General features: G+C 35.0%; 4 protein-coding genes across 4 annotated transcripts; 3 read left to right on the top strand and 1 right to left on the bottom strand.

Annotated features, from left to right (window-relative positions):
* Positions 1–2,086: 2,086 nt before the first annotated feature.
* On the bottom strand, positions 2,087–2,961 carry LOC107463341 (uncharacterized). The gene has a single exon (XM_016082130.3). It carries the CDS (start codon positions 2,831–2,833, stop codon positions 2,252–2,254), a length of 582 nt encoding a protein of 193 aa, XP_015937616.1. The 5' UTR covers positions 2,834–2,961; the 3' UTR covers positions 2,087–2,251.
* Positions 2,962–5,892: 2,931 nt separating this feature from the next.
* LOC107463736 (phospholipase D zeta 1) lies at positions 5,893–14,364 on the top strand. The gene is made up of 20 exons (XM_016082597.3): positions 5,893–6,105; positions 6,252–6,353; positions 6,490–6,611; positions 6,699–6,840; positions 7,408–7,578; positions 8,146–8,319; positions 8,408–8,650; positions 8,768–8,884; positions 9,110–9,249; positions 9,611–9,760; positions 10,037–10,193; positions 10,287–10,820; positions 11,195–11,305; positions 11,916–12,062; positions 12,153–12,350; positions 12,448–12,549; positions 13,113–13,244; positions 13,522–13,587; positions 13,748–13,809; positions 13,887–14,364. The coding sequence occupies exons 1-20, from the start codon at positions 5,893–5,895 to the stop codon at positions 14,131–14,133; spliced, it is 3,330 nt and encodes a 1,109-aa protein (XP_015938083.1). The 3' UTR covers positions 14,134–14,364.
* An 873-nt stretch (positions 14,365–15,237) lies between these two features.
* LOC107463302 (probable protein phosphatase 2C 41) lies at positions 15,238–18,448 on the top strand. Its single transcript, XM_016082087.3, has 6 exons — positions 15,238–15,638; positions 15,851–16,104; positions 16,201–16,512; positions 17,043–17,160; positions 17,612–17,835; positions 18,060–18,448. Exons 2-6 carry the CDS (start codon positions 15,859–15,861, stop codon positions 18,252–18,254), a joined length of 1,095 nt encoding a protein of 364 aa, XP_015937573.1. The 5' UTR covers positions 15,238–15,638; positions 15,851–15,858; the 3' UTR covers positions 18,255–18,448.
* A 669-nt stretch (positions 18,449–19,117) lies between these two features.
* On the top strand, positions 19,118–21,426 carry LOC107463310 (uncharacterized). Its single transcript, XM_016082100.3, has 8 exons — positions 19,118–19,274; positions 19,359–19,489; positions 19,765–19,842; positions 20,137–20,181; positions 20,280–20,324; positions 20,440–20,491; positions 20,800–20,896; positions 21,068–21,426. The coding sequence occupies exons 1-8, from the start codon at positions 19,151–19,153 to the stop codon at positions 21,231–21,233; spliced, it is 738 nt and encodes a 245-aa protein (XP_015937586.1). The 5' UTR covers positions 19,118–19,150; the 3' UTR covers positions 21,234–21,426.
* The last annotated feature ends 1,027 nt before the right edge of the window (positions 21,427–22,453 follow it).

Here is a 22,453-nt window from a genome sequence, read left to right as displayed (position 1 = left end):
AAAAGGGAAAGCGAGAGGAGAAGGATGGCGCTGAGTAAGAGGAGGAAGAAGAAGAAGTTAGGGTTCCACGGATCAAATGGGTCCAAAATCAAATGTTGACATGTCACCTAATTGTTGGAGAATCCAGCGTGTCAAGATTTTGCCACCTCAGCACTCCATTTGCTAACTCATCGCTAGAAAGGATCGAGGGACCAAATTAGTACCCAAACCTAAATCTGAGAGGCCACTATAAAAAATTTTGAATTTCGAAAATTAAAGGAGGTAATCACGCAAATTTCAAAAACCAAAATGCAAATTTACTCTTTGGTGTTTCATAGGGATGTCAACGGGGCAGGGTGGGGGGTGAGGGATGCCTCTCTGCTCTCCATCCCCTCCTCTAGATTTGTTCCCCGTCTCCGTCTCCGTTCTCGTTCCTCGCCGTGGGGAAATATTGCTTCCCATCCTCATTTTCCACGGGGACCCTGTTCCCCATCTATTTGATAGTTCTAACTAATTATTAATTTTCATATGAATAGAACTGCAAGTATTCATCCTATACAAAATAGCAAGATTTTATACAAAAAGTCTAAACAACAAAATGATGATTTCTTTTGAAATAACGTAGTGGGGGATGCAACGGCGAGCCAGAGGACAGAGCAGTGGATAAGGTGGGAGATGCAGCAACAGAGAGAAAAATGGACATGACGACAGAATTACGAAAAGGGACGCTGCAAATAGAGAGCACGATGCGGTGAAAGTAATGGCACCGTGAGGCGTGATGGTGCGGTGAAAAAGGAGAGTGACGAGAGAATGACTGCAGAGAGGTTGGATGAAGTATGGATAGTGTTAGAGGTCTCTGAATTAAAGAAGGATTATATAAATGAGAATTAGGAATTTTAGGTTTATATATATATGTGTGTATGTGAATTGACTAAAAAGTATATATGAGAACTAAATTATTAAGGATAATTTAGTAAATTTATGAATTTCAAGAATTAGTAGGGATCCTCGCTCGGATCCCCGTGCCTGCCTCGAGAAAATTTCGTACCCCATCCACAGTCCCGTGTCTCGAAGAGTTTTGTCATCCCTAATACTCTTCTAGTTATAATAAGCCACTATTATTACTCCAATCCAAAACCCGTTCCTGTCCCTTGCTACGCCGTGATTCACTTCCACTACTTAACTATGATTCTATTAATTACCGATGGGTCATGGGCTCATGGCATGATTCAAAAATCAAAATGTGCAAATATGAAAAAAAAAAAAAAACATCAAGATCAAGATCAATCCTTTTCCAATAAACTATTGGTAATAATAACGTCACCTAGTTTGTAATGTACAAGGCAATATAATGTCCCTCAACCTCCTCGGGAAAGATATAAACCTTACAAAACAACAAATCAAAGAAGCAAAAAAATGACAAAGAATAGAATCGAGTTGACACTTTCTTTGACACAATTCGAGAAGAAACATATGGGAGCAAGCAAAGAAACACACATACCCGGCCTTCATTTTAAAAAAGACTACTACTCAGCTAACAATAAATCATATCGTAAACACCGAACCCAAGTTATGCAAACAAGCATACGAATAAGTTACCAAGAGTAACACAGAAGTTCAATGGTCATCGTGCTTTTGGTCATGTAAAAATTCCTTATTCTATTTGCAATGAATCATACACTGAGGTTGAGGCAATTTCGAACAAACAAGCCAACCAAACTACTGAAATCAAAAGAGCTCATCATGATTCCGCGATTTTGGAATAACGACAGTAATATTCAAGCATCTGCTATCACTACATGGCATTCCAATTCAATAAGAACTATCATCAGTCCAAGACCTTACCTCAAGTCACAAACAAATCAAGACAATAAATAAAGACACATACTTTTCTACATATAACTTATAAAAGGCCATGCTTTGCAAGCAGAACCCGTATAGATTACCCTAAACCCATGCACCAATGATCAATAAGAACATCAAACCAGAATCACGTCTCTTAAACTATTCCAAACTAACTGTTAGGCGGGAAAGGAATTTGCAAGGAAAAAAAAAGACTAACACAACCATGAAAGCAAAAAAACTAACCAGAACAGAATAGCAAATCTAAATGAAGCAATTACCATGAAATTTTATGATAAATAAGAAAATTATTATATACAATATTTACATTTAAATTCCCAATTAAATAGAGAGGTAATTCCAAGTTACCAACTAACAAGCGTTAATTCGACGAATTTCTTTTCCAAGCTATGAAGTATGAACTAGCAAATCAACAAATTGGGGTCAATCTAGCAGGAACTTTTTCCCTATCACCAGAATCCACAATCGCACCATCCGAAAGGATTTGAACGATCCTCTTGAACGCGAAATGGATGCAATTCGAAAGCATGATCCAAGACAGCACCTGGTACACGAAATCGAACGCAGGGTCCGGAATCGAAGACGAATGTTCATCCCAATCATTATGCCCGTCCCCAAACCTATTGAAATTCCAACGTCCGCCGCTTCCTCCGAACCCTCCGCCGCCGCCTCCTCCGAAAACACCATCGCCTCCGTCGCCAAAGAAAAAGCCCTCGTTTTCGTTGTCCCCGGCGCCGTCGCCCGACAACTTGCGCTTCGTTCGTCGTTTATTCCGAAGAAGCGTCCGACGCGGCATCCTGTACGATCTAGGCTTCACTGGCGGCGGCGCCACCGCGTCGTAAGGCTGAAGGATGGTCGAGATCTGGTCGGCGAGGGAATCGGTGACGGAAACGTTGCAGGTGGAATTGCAGCTACGGAGGACGCATAGGCCTTTCGCAGCGGTGACTGCGACGGTGTCAGCCGCAACGAGAATGTCCGCAATCATCGCCATGATCTCTCGCCAAACGGGGAATGAATGAATCCTGTAAAAAGTGGAATTGAATTTTGACTTTGAGAGAAGAGAAAGAAAAAGAGGGGAAGCAAAATAAGAATCGGAATAGGTTTGCTTTGAGGAATGTGAAGACTGCAAGTTTGGCCAAAACGCTAACGTGTCAGTTGGACTGTGACAGCTTCCTCTGTCGTTTTTAGGAAATCTCGTTATGTGGTCACAGGTCAACTGAGGTCCAATGGATCAGAATTGATTTTTTTTGTCATGGGTTAGGATTTTGGGCCAGCCCAATTACACTAAACAATGTGGTCATTACCATCTGATCTGATTATTACTTACTATTTTTTAGCATCTTTTTTGACCGTTAAATTAATAAAAAAAATTTACTATTAAAAATTTATTAAATATATTAAAAAATAAAAAATATATATTTTTTAAAAAGTTATCGTTTGTATTTTTTTAAAGATTTTTTTCTAAAAAAATATGTTTTTTATATAATAAATGAACAAAAAAGTACTTTTATTTTATTTTACTCAAATATAATTGATAAATAAAAAAATCCTTTTACATAAAATATCCAAATATAAAATTATTTTTATTTTTGTAAAAAATTTTTTTAAAAAATATTATTTAAAAAGAGATCTTTTTCGAGAATGGTGTCCAAATAAATCCTATATCTTTTATAATTTTACAATACCAAAAAATATGATTTTTTATTTAAATTAAATAAATATATAAATTATGAAAATATATGAAATATGAAGTAATTACGTAAATCCGTAACTATACATATCTCGAACGTTGAGGAGTAAGACAAGAAATGAGTATATCTCATTGTTTGAGACTCTGTTAATGACATATTTTAGGTGCATCCAGAATATGTTTTACACGGGAGATCAGATACTAAGTAGTTGAGATACGTTTCAATTTAAAAGGGGGTTTCAGTACCGAAAATACATGCAACATGTCTAATTGGGGCATCAGCATTTGAGATGTAGTTGAAGAATGGACTGTATAAATAGAGTTATTCTTTAAGATATCTTGGGTGCAGAGATACTTAAAGCATAATACACATATTCGGATGCTGAGAGTAAAATTACACGTTTGACCATATTTCGGATGCTAAGTTCCAAATTAGGGATGTTGCACGTATCTCAAGTGCTGAGACTCCATTTTAAAATTAAACATATCTCGGGTGCTCAGTATTCGATCTCCTATGTAAAAAATATTCTGAGTGCACTTAGGATATGCCACGGTATCGCTCGATCATAAAATGAGATCTCAGACCCCAAAATATGCTCATTTGTAATCTTACTCATTTGACTTAAATAAAAAATTCAAAAATATATGTTTTATATTTTTAATATAAAAGTAATCATATATATAATTGTTTCGAGAGTTACCTGAAACGTTGATACCTGAATATGAGGTCCAGGTTTCTTGGTGTGATAGTGTTTGTCTTCTTTGGTGCTGAGGTGGTATCTACAAGAGACTCCAATATTTAAGTGAGTAAGAACTTTAGACAGATTTTTAATAGAGTAAAACATGAGTTATGCAGATGTCAGTGCATTTATAGTAGAATGTGATAACCTTCGTGGTAACAGTAATTTTATCTTATCTTATATTGTAAAAGTTTATTGAGATTTTATCTTCTAAACAAGATAAAGATAATAAAAAAAAGATTTAAAGAAGCAGTTAAATAAGTATACATCGATTTCTCCTTTCAAAAAAGTAAATCCCTTTGAAATAGACCTTATATTTTTATTGGGCATAATTTTATAATTTGAATTGGGTATGATGAGTAATATTTGTGTTGAGTCTTTTAACTAGCAAACCAAACACGCTGGGAAATACTAATTGCACACGAGCTATATTTTTTCGTCCATATCTAATAGAAGGGAATTACTTATTTATTTCTTAAAAAATATTACAGTTTTGGGGAAAATATACTACTATGCTAGTAAAGATATAATATTTTTTTTAGTGACTGAAATAAATTAAATAAAGAAAAATAAAATAAATAAAATAAGTAATTGCTTAAATAGATGGATAGTTTTGTTTAAGACTATTTTTAAACTCCTCCCAAGGTGAAAGAAGCTCCACATGCGAAAGTTGTAACTTTATTGCCATCTTTGTCATAATATTTGCCACTGTGTTTGCATCTCTCATAATCAGACGAAAGTCAACACGCCAATTCTAATGCATGATATCTCTTATTTTGAGCACTAATGGATCAATAAACCCAAAACCATCTTGAGTAACAAGATTAAATGCTTCCATACAATCCGTCTCACAAATAACATCTCGTTGACCCACATCCCAAGCTAAGACAGATATCCTCTCCAAATAGCAAACAATTCTCCTTGAAGAATACTATTACTCTCAATCATTCCCAAACACCCCTTTGTCAGCTCTCATTACAATCTCTAATAACACAAGCAAAACCAACACTATCACCCGAACCAAAATAACTAACATCACAATTAATCTTAAAAGTGCTAATTGATGGGGGATTTCAAAAACCATTTAGAATAGAGGAAAGGAATATACGTTGTAATTTAAAAATATTCCTAAACTTTTTTTCTAAGGTTAATGCAACACAAATCACTTTTTTCGGAATAAACTGTATACAAATATGCAGATACCAAAAATTAGACATCATTAAGTTAATATTCTATTTAAATTATAAATATAAATTTAGTAACGAAAAATCCTAAATGAGTTTTACATTCTTAATTCATCAAAAATTAAAATTTATAATTTGATTCTATCAAAAGTTAATCCCATTGTTAAATAATCCATTAAAAATTGTAAATAAATATGCAAAATAATAAAATTGCTATTGGCTTTTTCTGTGTAAAAGATTTGTCCATTTCAGTGGAAAAGAAGGTGGAAAGGGCAAAGCGAAGAAAGAAAAGAAAGAAGCGAAGCGAAGCCATGCACATGTCGAACCTCGACGTTCAAGCTGCCGTACCCATCTACTTCTAATCAATCAAAATTAAACATAAATAAAGAAATAAATCTGTACGTGGATCGGATTCGAATCCACCCAAACACGGTTCATGGAATCGCGAATTGCCGGTGGCAGCAGCAGCAGCCACCAGTACCACCAAATTCAGCCGGAGGCTTCGACGTCGTCGTTCTGGCCACCGCCGGAGCCTAGTCGGATCTTCGATGAGTTGCCGGAAGCCACCATTATATCCGTGTCTCGGCCAGAGGCCGCCGACATTACCCCCGCTCTCCTCTCTTACACCATTCTTTTTCGCTACAGACAGGCACGTCTTTCTCCCGTCTCCATTTCTTCTCAATTCCGCGATCCCGAGATCACGTGACATAATTGCCGCACGTGCCAGCTTCATGTTGAACAATGTTCACTATTATTTATTTATTTACTTATTAATGTTCATTCCATCATCATCAGTTCAAGTGGCAGCTGGTGAAGAAAGCTTCCCAAGTGTTTTATTTACATTTTATGTTAAAGAAGCGCGCCTTTATTGAGGAAATTCATGAGAAGCAAGAGCATGTATGTGTTTAATCAGTTCTAATTTTCTATTGGAAGCTAAGTGCTTTTGTAGATTATTTATAATGTGATTCTGATTGATTACACCTTGCAAAAATTTGGATTTTAATGTAATCTTTGCTCAAATATTATATTAAAGGTTAAAGACTGGCTTCAAAATCTAGGAATAGGAGACCTTGCAGCTATGGTGCACATTGATGATGAAGCTGACGATGAAGTCATGCCTTTAAATAATCATCATGATGAAAGTGTTAAAGAAAGGTGATCACCCTCAACACCAGGATCTTAGAACTGCATCTATGATATCCTGTGTGGCTGGAATCGCTCATCAGTTGCTTTTTGTTCCAGAGATGTTCCATCTAGTGCTGCTCTACCAATTCTGCGGCCAGCTTTAGGAACACAAGAGACTACAGCAGACAGGGCAAAGATTGCGATGCAGGGGTATCTCAATCACTTTTTGGGAAATATAACTATTGTTAACTCAAGAGAGGTATGTGCTGTGCATTCACTTTGGAATTTCAAGGACTGTGCTTTAGTTTGTTAGTGTAACATGTGAAATGAAGGCAATTTGCTTCCATCTGAGGATGACCGAGGCACCCAGCTAGTATTAACTCATTTGCATGGACGTCATAGCTAAGATATAAGTATAATAACTAGATATATCGCAAATACAAACTGATGAAAATTTAACAGAGGCTTCATTCAGTTCTTATTGAAATGTTGATTGACCAAAAAGTAATTAAATTTCCAAGATACACATCCTTGTTTGTGAAGTTCAAGTAAAACCAAGTGTGCACCCTACAAAAATACCACTCAAGTTGTTGGAAACCTCCTTCAAACCTTCTTATTTTGACTGTTGCTTCTGTTAGGCTCAAAGTTACTTTGATGTTTAGCTACCATATTTGTTATGTCATACATCTCATATGATATGGACCTTGTTACCTCTAAATCTGTAATAAATTTTGTTTTCATTCAATGTTCATGCCTATTTACCATTTGTTATTGAAGAATCAATTGTTTGACTGGTCTGTAATTTCTTGTTGCATTCTTGCTGTAGGTTTGCAAGTTTCTGGGGGTATCAAAGTTATCCTTTTTACCTGAATATGGTTCCAAGCTACATGAAGATTACGTGATGGTGATGCATCTGCCAAAATTTTCAAAGGATGATAATTCCAGAAAGTGTTGTTTGTCTGATTGTTTTCGTTGTTGTAATGATAACTGGCAGAAGGTAACAAAATCTTGCTTTTGAGACTAGGCAATATGCTTCATTCATCTTGATCTGTTTTGAAGAATGTTAGACAAAGTAGGTTGCATCTTGCATAGTAACAATAATACATTGGAACTACTGAAGTAGTCAGAAATCTTGTTAGGACTGCTAAGTTACTGGTACTTTTATCCTCATATATTTATTTCCATAATTAAAACGATAAAATATTTGTTAATTGTTATGAATCATCTCTCTAAAAGTTTAAGTTTTTTAGGTGAAAACATGTGCATGACTTTATACTTAAACCAGGATTTCAGGAATACCAGAATGCAGAAATTTGAGACTAATATGATAAGGGACAATGTTCTGTCTATATATAATACTACAGTAATACAAATATCAAATGTTGAGATAAACTTAAATTGTAAGAACGTTCTGTTTTTATGGTAGATCAATTGATTTTTGATATTTGTGTCATGAAGCAATGATGTTATTATTTTCACTATTGTTTCATGAAGTTTTTTGAGTAACACTATTATATTTGGTTTGACTTTACCATGTATCAGCTTCCTGTCTTGTTCTGTGCAGGTTTGGGCAGTACTGAAACCTGGATTCTTGGCACTGCTAGCAGATCCTTTTGATGTACAACCTTTGGACATTATTGCTTTTGATGTACTACCTTCCTCGGATGGGAATGTGGATCATCATCAATCACTGGCACAAGAAATGAAGGATCGAAATCCCTTGCGCCATTCATTTAAGGTAAGAAAGGTGCTCTTGTATTTTTGTTGTTGCCTCATTGTCTTACTCTTGTCACTTATGACTTAAGAGGATATAATGCTAACTGTAGGTAACTTGTGGAAACCGGTGTATTAGAGTTAGAGTAAAAAGTAGTGCTAAAGTTAAAGATTGGGTCACTGCAATTAATGATGCTGGACTCAAGCCCCCTGAAGGATGGTGTCATCCCCACCGCTATGGTTCTTATGCTCCTCCAAGAGGCTTAATCAAAGATGGAAGTCAGGCTCAATGGTTTGTAGATGGTCGTGCCGCATTTGAGGCAATTGCTTCTTCAATCAAGGATGCAAAATCAGAGGTTTGTATAGTCTAGTACCAGAACATTTGAGGCCACTTATTGCATAATTTTTTTATCACAAGAAGGAAAATAATAATCAATTTTGAGTTCTGTTCAATGATCGAGAGATTCATGCAGATATTTATTTGTGGCTGGTGGTTGTGCCCAGAACTGTATCTAAAGCGCCCTTTTCATGCTCATGCTTCATCAAGGCTTGATAATTTGCTGGAAGCAAGAGCTAAGCAAGGGGTCCAGGTAACTGTTAATGTGAATCCTATCAGCCATCTGCTTTGCAACTTACTGATTAGTTTTGAAGGTTTCTGAGAATGTTGGCTTTCATTTATTTTATTTGCATTTGTTTCACCTGTGATAATATTTCCTTAGTTGGAGTTGCTACTCATCAGCTATTTATTCATGATTTTTTCTCCCCAAAGACATGTTGAGATCTTCATGATTCTTTTTATTTTTCCAAACATGCAGATTTTCGTTCTTATCTACAAAGAGGTAGCCCTTGCTTTGAAAATCAATAGTTCTTATAGCAGGAGAAAGCTTCTTAGCATTCACGAGAATGTGAGGGTATTACGCTATCCTGACCACTTTTCTACTGGTGTTTACCTGTGGTATGCAAACTTAATTTCCTAAGCTTAATTGTATATCTTGTTATACTATTATTATTATTATTATGTGAAGAATATCAAAAATATTATTATCCTGACCACTTTTCTACTGGTGTTTACCTGTAAGTTTTTATTTACAAGTATAGAATATCAAAAATGTTATTCGTACACCAAAATCAGCTACTAAAATCAGCCACAAATGTATTTGTGTATAAATACATATATAGTTTAATTTATTTTGAATGTGTATTTGTGTTCCAATATGTATTTTATACTAGTGACTGATTTTGTTGTACACGTAGCATAGTCAATAAAATATGTTACAGATTTATGGTTTCTTATATGGGTTCATGATTATATATAGGTCGCATCATGAGAAACTTGTGATTGTTGACCACCAGATTTGCTTTATTGGAGGACTGGATTTGTGCTTTGGTCGTTATGACACCCCTGAACATAAAGTTGGGGATCTCCCTCCTATTATCTGGCCAGGAAAGGACTATTATAATCCAAGGTAACTTTTGTGCGTAATTGGAAACTAAGATCACAAGAAACTTTTTATAGGTTTCTTTTTATTGGTAATTCATCTCATTGCAGTTCTATACTAGCCATTAATGTTGTTTAATGAGTTTTCAGAGTAGTTTAGTTGCCTATTCAAATTCACTTGGATACTTAGTATAAAACTTCTGGCTTTTGCACTAGGCGTGTATTAAGATTTACCCATCATTACTTGATCAAATGTTAATTTTATGTTGTTAATGCATGGATTTGTTTTCAATTTTTTTGGCAGGGAATCCGAACCAAATTCATGGGAAGATATGATGAAAGATGAATTGGACCGTGGAAAATACCCGCGTATGCCTTGGCATGATGTTCATTGTGCACTTTGGGGGCCACCTTGTCGTGACATAGCGAGGCACTTTGTTCAGAGATGGAATTTTGCCAAGGTAGACTTTGTCTGCTATTGTGTTGAAGTATCCATGCATTCTAGTGCTAAATACTCAATAGGAAAGAAATAATGTCCTTTTTTCTCCCCTCAGAGGAACAAAGCTCCAAATGAGCAAGCGATACCATTACTTATGCCTCGGCATCATATGGTTATTCCACATTACTTGGGAAAGGACACAGAGGTGAAGATTGAATACAGGAATAATGACAACAACAGAACCATGATGAGGGAAGACTCCTTTAGCTCAGCAACTGATGATATTCCTTTACTATTGCCTCGGGAGTCTGGTGGGCTCAATACTTCTGAAGAAGACCCCAGAAGCGGGTCAAGCTCATTTTCATATCTGCGTGACCAGACTGCTAGTAGGCTCAGCAGCGGTCTTTCTTTCTCTTTATGGAAGACCAGAGTTGAACCACTTAGTTCTGATACACCAATGAAGGGTTTTGTAGACAATCTTGATGGTGTGCAAGTGCGTCATCAAAGGAAAATGTCTCTGGATAGAGTATCTCTTGGTGATGTCCAGAATTCAGATCAAGAGTGGTGGAAAACACCAGGACCTGGTGAGCATGGAGGTTTTGCAGAAGACTCTGGACAAGTTGGCCCTCGTGTTTCGTGTCGTTGTCAGGTGTGGTGTTCTCTTTTGTGCACTGACCACACCTTAAACAAATTTTGCCAATGAATTATGGCATTGTGCAATTTCTTTCCTGTGTGTATGGAGATGCGACATCATCTCATTAAAGTTCCAATGAAATATAATTATTCTATTTTCAGCATCAAATATGATTGTTAAGAGAAGCCAGGTATTTGTTGGTAGCATCTAAACTATCTCTCTTTTTATGCAACATAAAAACTAAATCCATTGGACATCAATGATATTTCTGATTCTCTGACAATTTTATTTTATTAAGGATGTAACATATCTTATTCCTATACTATTTGGTATATATAATTCAATTTGTCATTGTATTTTCTACTATTAAAACATCATCTAATTGATAGGTTATTAGGAGTGTCACTCAATGGTCAGCTGGAACAAGCCAAACCGAAGAAAGCATCCACAAGGCATATTGCTCTCTAATTGAGAAGGCAGAATATTTCATCTACATTGAGGTATCAAATTTTACACTTCTTTTATCATATCAATACTGCATGGTAAATAATTTGAAATACGATGGCTTTGCGTATGATCATGCCAAAACTAATTTTGCTTATTAATGATAAAATCTGTCTAGAAGCTCATGATTGTACTGAAATAACATCTAGTGGATATGGGTAGCAATTACATTAAATGCCATACTAATATTTCCTACAGAATATCTGTCCTCTCAGAATATCTTTAGACGGTTGTTTATCAGGATTATAGCAGTATGTGTTGACTTGCATTTTGTTTATGCTATGTTGACATTTTTAGAGTAATGTCTATTCTAAAGCAGTAATCAGTTCTTGTTTCATTGATATATCTTGCATTTATCATCTCTTTTATGTAAGCTGATTGTAGAAATTCCATAGTGTCTGCTGCTATGACTTTATTTCCCAGTTTCCAAATGCTTCTCTCCTGGTTTTCTCAACGAGATAATTAGTTCCTTTTGACACCTTAATGGCTTCCAATTTTTCAACTTTCACTTTCTAATTTTGATTGTGATGCCTTCTTTTTCTCTTCTGAAGTCTGTTCAAGGACATAGTTCTGATTGTTCTGTTTTGTCCTGGGCAACTTCTCCAGAATCAATTTTTTATCTCAGGTCTTTCACGGGATGATGTAATACGAAATCGTGTATCAGAAGCTTTATATCAACGGATTAGGCGAGCTTATGATGATAAGAAAACTTTTAGGGTTATAATTGTCATACCTCTCCTTCCTGGCTTCCAGGTTGGTTCCTTTATTTCCTCTTCAACACTGAAAGAATGTGTGAGCGTGTGTGTTGTGTGTGAATGGTTTTCTCACTTCTTTATTGTGTAGGGGGGCCTGGACGACAGTGGTGCGGCCTCTGTGAGAGCCATAATGCACTGGCAGTATAGAACTATCTGCCGAGGACAGAATTCTATATTACATAATTTGTATGAACTTCTTGGTTCAAAAATGCATGACTATATCTCTTTCTTCGGCCTCAGGGCATATGGTAGACTTTGTGATAGCGTTCCCTTGGTAACCAGCCAGGTACTCTTTCGCGATTATGGTCTTATACCAAAGTTGTTACAGTCAGCTTAGTCATATATGCATACTTCAAAGATTTAATCATATGTGAATATTTCAGATCTATGTTCACAGCAAAATCATGATTATTGATGATTGTACATGTTTGATTGGATCTGCTAATATCAATGATAGGAGTTTACTTGGCTCCAGAGATTCTGAGGTACATTCCAAACGTTTGTTTCACCCATCTTAGGCATTCCAAATTTGTTCGGTTATTTGAATTTTTTTCTTTGCTGATTCATCTCACTCCCCTCTAGAACTATATCAAGTGTAGCTGATGTTTAATTCCAGCCAAAGTAATTTTTATACTTTCGGACTGATGTAGTCAACATCTTGCAACAATTTTTTCTTACTCTGTATTGTTTTTTTCTTGTAACAAGCTATTCCACATTTGAGTTATAGTTTTAAGTTTAAACATAACGGAATTTCCTAGTCCAAATTGTCAATTTGATGCATATTTCAAAAATTGTTAGGTAACAGATTTAGCCTACAAAATGCAACTGAAATGAAGACAGAATAATTTTCATCAGACTTGCGAATCAATATAAGTTCTTTGTTTTATCATAGGACTCTCGATTAATTATTATCTCACCCTTAAAATCTTCAGGAATTGATCTGTTGATTGTCATTTGAAAAACTTTACTTGGGCTTTCAAGTTGTTTATCAGAGCATAATTTTTGCATCACCTTCTGTCCTCTTAATTCTCCCACATATGCATTTCAGATTGGTGTAGTTATAGAAGACAGAGAACTGATTGATTCCTATATGGATGGAAAGCCTTGGAAGGCAGGAAAATTCTCCTTGACTCTCCGATTGTCACTATGGTCTGAGCATTTAGGTCTTGGAGCAGGAGAGGTTAGTAAATTTCAATTCTCTGGAGAGCGTTCATTTCGTGTGGCCTATTTGTAAGCAGTGACGAATCTAGAAAATTTTAATAAAGTATATATAACATAAAATAAAATAAGAGAGACAGAGTAGTGGAGTAAAATTTAATAACATAACGAGGACAATTGTACATAATTCTTATGTACTACTTAGAACATTTTTAAATTTTAGTGAGGGCACTTACCCCCACAATTATATAAGTGTATCTGTCCCTGTTTGTAATGCAAATTTCCATCTCTTTCCTCAGGCCAATCAAATAATGGATCCAGTTGTTGACTCTACCTACAATGACATTTGGTTGGCAAGAGCAAAGGTAATTAGAAACATGTGTATGCATACAAAAAAAATAACAGAGATGGTTTAGACAAAAGTTATGCATGGTTGGTTATTATGTGAACAACAGTGAACATATATACCAATGTAATAATAACTTACTAACATTGCTGATCATTGTTCATGGTTGCATTTTGCAGGAAAATACTAAAATTTACCAGGATGTCTTTTCTTGTGTTCCTAATGATGTGATACACAACAGGTAGGAGAGTGGGTGAATGAGTCATGCTCCGTCCTCTTTTGTCTCTTGTTCTTACATGTTTTGTATTATATATGCAGATATGCTTTCCGACAAAGCGTTGCTTTTTGGAAAGATAAGATAGGTCACAGTACTATTGATCTAGGGATAGCTCCAAAAAAGTTAGAATATCATCATGACGGAGTTACTGAGAGCATTGATCCCATGGAGAGGTTAGCGTCAGTGAAAGGTCACCTTGTTAGTTTCCCCCTGGAGTTCATGAGCTTAGAAAATCTAAGACCTGCTTTCAATGAAGGCGAGTTCTATGCTGCCCAAGTTTTCCATTGACTATCATGTCTCAGCAAGAGATATGTTTCACCATTACACACACTTTTTTTCTTTTTTTACGTGAGGTTTTGTAAGTTATTGCTTGCAGAGATTTTTCTATTGCAACTCTGCAAGAGAGAGAGAGAGAGAAAGAGAGAGAAAGAACCCCTGGCGAGGGGGACTTGAGTTACAATATCAAGGAAAAAATATGTATTAGAATGTTTATGAAATTCATCATTTTTTTCATAAATGAAAAATAACATCAACTTTCATATATACTGTTATTTGCTTTTTGTTATTTTATTTGCCGTTAATTTCAACAAATATATCAACTTTCATTTTTTCTTTCTACTTCACCTCTATTAGTTATTACTATATGAATTTAATTTTAATACATTCTCAGTATAAAATAATAACTACTTTTTATATTAACTACATGAATAATCATCTAAAATAACGGATATTATAAAACATTTTACACTATCAATGTATCAAAATTAAACTCTTAATTATATTATGTCAAGCTATAAATCATAATCAAAATTATTGTTGCTATTTTTACTACTAATTATAAAGAAAAAGGCCTAGTTTTGGTAATGTTTGCTAATGTAAATGTTAAAATGACAACGTGAGTTTAAATTCCTCTTGGGAAAAATCTAGGAAACCTATGCTTTATGAATTTTCTAAATGCTTTCACCTAAGTCAACCGCAGCCATAAATGAAGATTTTTTTGCCTCTGTCCATTGTCGTGATAAAATAAAATACTCCCCCGAAAATGCACTTATTTTGAGCCTCGACCTCCTGGGTCCCCCTAATACAACTGGCAAGTTGATAGCCTTGTATTTGGTCAATTAGTGGGGTTGTGTTATTGGAAAATATATATCTAAACAGATTGTCTCATTATTGACGTGTTCACTTTGTTGAATTTGTTTTTAATCAAATTAAAAAAGAAAAAAAAGGTGAAGGACTGAAGATGATTTTATTTAACGCCGACCAGTGACCACAATCTAAATTTCATCCACAGAAATAAGTTATTTATTTTTAAGGTACTTGTCAAGTCGTCATAGGCACAGTTGTTAAGTACCGACCCTGCATCACAAACAATCGCAATAGCGGTCCTTCAATTGTATTCTTTTGTTTTTAATTTGTATGTTTTTATTTGGTGTTGAGTCCTCAAACACTCTAATTTGTATCCAAATTCTGATAGCTATACTAAATTTGCCGTCTGATAAGTAATTATTAGAACAAAAGAAGTTGGGGTCGTTATTGGTAACTATGACATTTATTCATTTTTATTGTCCAAATTGCCCATGTGTTCCGTATCTAATGGCTGCCAAAGCAAGGATAGAATGGTAAATTAAACCAGCACAGCAGCAGCTACTACAAACTACAAAGTACAAAATTACAATCAAAATTGTGAACAAGTAAGTCACGTTGGTATATGACGGTTGCGCTTGTAACTTGGTTGGTCAATGGAAAGTGAATAACTTCAGAGGAATCATATTAAGTTGCTCAGGTTCTTGCAGGTAGTTGGAAATCTCAGGCACACTCTTGTAACTGTCCCTTTTTCTCTATCAAATTCAGTTTCTTTTGATCTCATATTGTTTTTAGTACTTTCATTGTGAAATGGGAATCTATAAAACTATGAACCATGATATCATGAAAGAATTAGCTAGGATAATATGTAGAGTCACATGTGTGTAAATGTAAATAATCTGAGACTATGATTTGAATGCAGTGGTCGTCATGGTTCTTTTCCAATCGTTTGTGAATGAGTTGGCACGAAGTGTGTCCATCAAGAAAGAGAAGAAGTGTCAGAAAGATGATGATGGAAGAAGAGCTGTGAAAGAAATGGCAAAGGCAGCAAAGAAGAATGGTTTGTTATTGAAATCATGTGGAGTTGTAAAGTCCACAAAGGCCAACAGCTTTGCTTCTGTGTTCACAAATAAGGGCCAGAAAGGAGTCAATCAAGATCGTGTCCTTGTTTGGGAGGTATGCCTCCACTTTCTCTAAGAATTGATTGCTTTTTAGAATGTTTAAGACTGAGAGTATCAAATTAGAATGTAATGATTTGTTTTCTGATGGTAGGAATTTGGTTGCCAAGGGGACATGATGTTATGTGGAATTTTTGATGGACATGGCCTTTGGGGACACTTAGTAGCCAAGAGGGTGAGGAAACTAGTACCAGCTTTTCTGCTATGCAATTGGCAAAAAAGTGTGGCTGCAACATCATCACTTCACTTGGATTTTAAGATGGAATCAGATGAATATATTCATGGATTTGATTTGTGGAAGCAATCCTACTTAAAGTCTTATGCTGCCATTGATCAAGATCTAAAGCAGCACACTGGGATTGATTCCTTTCGAAGTGGTACTACAGCTTTGACAATTATCAAACAGGTTATTGATCTGTTTATCTTGTTACATTTTCCATGCCCAAAATTTTAATTTGTTAGGAGGATGAAAACAAATCCTTACACCCCACTGTATATCAGAAATACTGAAAAAAACATGCTTTAAGAGATTGTGCAATGAAAGATTTAGAATTAGAATTTCTAGTTTTGGTAAATCATAGATGGAAAAAAACTTTTGGATATTATGGTTGATGAAACTCCACATATGATGAAAGTTGACCTTCTCATAGCTGAGAAGATAGGTATCAAAAATAGTACATGATATTGTTAGAATAAAAAATGTTTGTCTTAATAATGGAGTGGGTCCTGAATTAAATATGGTTAAATAGAAGTAGAGTAGGTGTGGTGCTTCGGTTAGCATACCTATCATTATAATAGATAGCTGCTTTATAAATTCTTTATGTTATCACCACTACTACTACAAAAATTCATTAGTGACAAGCTAAGATAGAAGTATTCAATATTAAATATTAATTAATCAGAATAAAGTAGCCTAAAGTTTCATTTCATTTTCAGGGAAATTATCTGATTACAGCAAATCTAGGTGATTCTAGAGCTGTGTTGGCAACAACTTCAGAGGATGGAAAATTGATTCCAATTCAGCTAACAACAGACTTGAAACCAAATTTACCAGGTGAGGATCTCTCTTGAGTAAGCCAAGTCATGCATGGCTTTCCTTTTTACTTGTTAGAATATATTAGGATATTTATAGGCACTAACAGAATCGTAATAATAAATACATAATATTCTATAATAAATAATTTTAATGAATGCTAATATGAAAAATATAAAAAATACTGTGATTTTACCAGAAGAAAATCAACTTATCCTCTTCAAAACGGATATCATGACTCTGATATTATGTTAGAAAGGGAAGAGGGACCCGAAAAGGTTTGTAAGTATTCAAGTTGTGTAGAATGATACAATATAAAATGGTATTTATAGGTACTAAGAAAATTGAAATAATAAAGACCTAATATCCTATAATAAATATTCAGATATTTTAAATAATGCTAGTTAATCCTAATATATTTTAACGTTACTGAAGGTTGTAGAGTCATATATTATTTTCGTTGAATTTATAGAGGAAGCGAATCGCATAATGGAATCAGGAGGGGAAGTGTATTGTATGGAAGATGAAAAAGGAGTGTACAGAGCATGGATGCCTAATGGTAGATCACCAGGGTTTGCAATTTCAAGAGCTTTTGGTGACCATTGCATGAAGGACTTCGGATTAATATCTGTCCCAGAAGTCACACACACAAAACTCACCAAAAGGGATCAATTTGTAATATTGGCTTCAGATGGGGTATGTATGCAAATCATGCAAATACATGTTATGTTTATGCATGTGATAATATAACTATGGTAGAAACTCAGGTACAATTAATTTAATGTGAAATTGATAGCTGAGACTTAGAATTATTAAATGATTTGATATCTTTGACTAAATTATCATCTAACAACTTGTAGCTATCAACCATACGTAAAGTGAGTTTTCACTTATAATTAATATGAATTCATTATTGTCAGGTATGGGATGTTATGTCAAATGAGGAAGCAGTGAAGATTGTGTATTCTTCAGGGGGAGAAAGAGCAGCAGAAAGGGTAGTGAAACGTGCAATCCATGAATGGAAACGCAAGAGAAGTAGCATTGCTATGGATGATATGTCTGTCATTTGCCTCTTCTTTCATTCTCACTCTCTCTCATCAGCTTCCTCCCACTAACACTATAAACTTGTTCAATTACAATCACTCAAAGCACACACAACACAAACAAACAGGAATACATGTATGTATAATAATAATAAATGTATTGATTAAGTTTATAAAGTTATTAAAGGGTATGTATTTGTATCTATGTATTATGTATTCAGGATCAATTTTTTTCCGGTGAATTAACTTGACTCGCTTTTTTATTATTGCACAGAGTTGTCAAATTAAAAAATGAAAGGTATTTGTCAATCATTCCGGCGGTAAAGGGTTTTTTTTTTCTTTTTAAATGTAATAACTATTTTTGGTAAAATATAAATATAAATATTTACTAATATATAAAACTACATTAGACATTTTAACTTAAAAAATAAAATGTTTTATATTTTTTCAGAAACACAAATATCTCTCCAATACATTTTAATATATCAGACTTCAATTTGATGTAGAAATAATTAAAAAAAAAAGAAGAAGAAAGCTTTGAGTATGTTCAATAATTTCATAATTAGAATATTTATTTAACCAACACTGTTATAAGCCACCTATCACGATATTGAACATACTTCAATGCTATCAAGTATCACCTTCTATAAATATAACATCTTAAAATTTATCGTGACATACCGATGAAAAAAAAAAGCTGAGGTTCATGAATCATGCATAATTGGCAATAATTAAGTGGAAATTTATAATGGGCCTTCAGACCAGATGAGATGAAATGACGAAGATGATGGATGCATCCGGAAACGGATCAATGGCCCGCCACCAGATCACCTTTCCAACTGTCTACTGTCCACGTCACATCCTCAACCATACACTCGCTCAGTTTACGCGCGTTTCATGCACGCTCGCTCTTCTATTTATACACGAGTCACAAGCAGCGCATTTTCAGGTACGAATTCCTTCACTCGATGGCTCCGTCGTTGAATCTCCCACGCCACTGCGTTAAGGAACTCAATGACGAGTCCGATTTCGAAGCGTTAGCTTCACCGGACGGTTACATCTCCATATGCGGCTTCGGTTCTCTCCTCTCCGGTACTTTGCAATTCTCACCCACACTCCTCTTTGCGTTGTCGTTTAATGCGTTTATGGATCTAACTTGATGTCGTTTTATGGCAGAGAAAAGTGCCAGAAGCACGTTCCCTGACCTTATTAACTTCAGGATAGCCAAGTTAACTGGCTTCCGCCGTGTCTTCACGATTGTCGGAGGTTTCTTCTTCACTCACGGCATTGCCAATATCAAAACTCAGGTCGTTGTTAGTTATTACTTTCGGTTATGCTGGTTATACTATACTACTTAAATTGAAATTCAGCTTACAAAACAAAACTAGAAAAAAGTATTTTAAGTCAGTTTAGCTAGAAATGTATGCATAGTAGTATGATTAACGAATATCATCAATGTTATCAAAGTGATCTGGTTCTGATGTTTACTCAATTTAATTTAATTTAATTTAATTTATTGTTCGATTTGATTAAAATGAGCTCTGTTGTTTGATGTGATGGTTGGGTTTTTGATGTATGGCAGGAAGTTGCAGCACTCTCCGTGGAGCCTTGTGAAGGCGAAACAATTATTGTCACTGTTTTTGAGATTAAAAAAACAGAGGTTCTGGCCCTGAACTGCTCGGCTCTGAATTATTAGTTAGGAATATTTTTCTAAGGTCAACTTGTATTGCCTTGTGGCAGAAATTTATGAGATTAAAAATCTGGATTCTTCAATGTTTAAAATGAACATCAACATGAGCATGAGCTTGTCATGGTGTTGTTTATAGTTGTTATGAGTTGTTTATAGTTGTAGCTTTTTATTCCTTGGAAGTCATTAATAATAATTTTGAATAGTATAAATTTTTATCACGAAACTGAATTTTACTAATGATTTTAACTTTTTGCATGGATTCAGATACCAGCTTATATAGAAAGAGAAAGGGAATATCGATTTTTGGCTGTGAGTAGCTCCTTTTTTCTTCTTCTTACTTGATTCGGTGACAAAATCCAACTTGTCAACTGTTCAATTATAATTTGATATATTTTCCCCCCTCTCAGGTTTTTCCTGAATCACTGGATGGGGAGCCTTTTGCCAATCCAGCAGTATGTCACTCAAACTTTACATTTTTAGTAATCTTTTATTATCTTAAGTAACTATGGTTGTTTTTTACCATGCTAAAATTAAATATTCGATGGTTTTGTGGTGTCATCAATATAGGTCCTTTGTGCCTCTTACACCGATGAGGAATTCTTTAAATTTAGATGCAAAGGTAATATGCTCAAGACTACTTTCAACTTGACATGTAAAGTGGGATTTTTCTTGGTCTGCATCAAGCATAAAAGCACCAATTTGCAAGCATATACATTTTTTTAATGTGCACGTGGTCTCAAGCTGCTCTTCTTCTAGTTGTCAAAACAGTTTATAATTTATCGACTATTCTAAGTGTACACCAAAATCAGCAACAAAAGTCGGGTGTAGTTGATTTTGGTGTACGAATATCATTTTTTATTATTTATATATCATCATCATCAATATGAGTGAGAAAGCCACCTTATAACATTTCAATTTCTTCTGCAGAGAGCAAGGAAGTATACTTTCAACAATATGGAGAATATGAAGTCCACAAAATTTGGCGGGATGATGTTTTACCATGCCGTGTTTATCTTCGTCACTGGTACTTTTTTAATGTTACTAATTATTAAATAGTAAAGCTATTGACTTATGAGGGGGTTAACTTGGCTTATACCATTTGGCAACATTACATTTGTGGACCATATTGTAATTCAAGCTAAGATACACGTTTGTGAACGGAAAACTAACAGATGGTAATGAATGATGATTGCAGCGTGCTGGCAGCAAAAAGCCTTGGTGATGAAGCATACAATAATTTTCTGGACCACACGTACCTGTCAGACCGTGAAACAAGCATACGCAAGTACTTTGAAAGAGTAGGTTCAAGCATCATGGATGAAGAGCCTCCTCAGTCTTTGAAAACTCGTTACGGTGGTTGATAAGAAGACATGGGGCCGGGGAAGCAGGTTCAAGCCAACCAATGAATCGGAGACATTTGAAGTTTAAATATCAATTGATAAATTGATGGGAACAGCCACGTAGAGGCAGGCTCCACCTATATTAGTGAAAATTGTTTAGATCCAGAACGTATATGTACATTTATTCCTTATGAAATAAAGACTGTAATTTTAATTTGGATCCTTCTGATATATTCATAGCGAGAGTCAAATAATTATAATAAAATAAGTATATAATAATAATAATTGGATAAGACCTTGAATATTTAAAAGTGTATTTATACATAACAAAAGAAAATAGTGGAATTGTATTTATATCAGCAATGGTTTGGAAACCTGGCCGTTCGCGTTGTAGCATGTTGCATTTTGATTTAGAGGTAAATAAGAAAGGGAAACTGATTTCACTATTTTGAGTGAGAAAGAGAAAATCGAGATTTTATATCAAATCGAAAAAGTAAATTAAATACGTAAAATATTAAATTTTAAGAGTTAAATTTAGATTTTAGCTATTATAATTTTGAGAATTTTTTTAATTTTATAAAGTAAAAATTCACATATTAAATTATTATTTAACAATTTTTAAATATCAACTTCACACGAAAAAAATTATTAATAAATTTTTATCATTATATAAACTTTGTAGCATACATCCTCTTGCTCGTTACAGATCGTTTTCCTCTTTCTAATTGGTTGTTGTTCATATCCTGACCCAATGATAAGGCACAGGACCCAACGAAAGGCCCAATCCAAAGGATTGAGCCTCGCCCTATACCGACCTTCTACCTACGAAGTCGGTTCTTACCACGACTTACCCCAAAGAAGTCGGGGACAAAGATTAGTTGGCCGATAAACACTCATTCAAATGAGTAACTGCTCCTAAAATCTCTCTACTCACTTCCAGAAGCCATATCGTAACCTCCCTAAGATAAAGGGACGGTTATACCCCTAAAAAGTGGAACTACTCCAACGGTGGTTATTGGTTCACAACTATAAATACACTGACATCCCTCAGGTATCTCTAAGTTCCAATATTCTCAAAACCTGCTTAGGCCCCTACTGACTTAAGAGTGTCTTTACAGGTACCACCCCCCATTCTTTCACATATACAACTCGGACAGCGGCTCCCATACGTAAACCAAGTCAGAGACCACCCTCCTCTAGCGCTTGGGCCTCACAAACAAGTCCAACTACCATCCGGTTCT

Source organism: Arachis duranensis, chromosome 1, assembly GCF_000817695.3.
Source record: "Arachis duranensis cultivar V14167 chromosome 1, aradu.V14167.gnm2.J7QH, whole genome shotgun sequence".
NCBI lineage: Eukaryota > Viridiplantae > Streptophyta > Magnoliopsida > Fabales > Fabaceae > Arachis > Arachis duranensis.
This window is presented reverse-complemented; position numbering and strand designations above follow the sequence as displayed.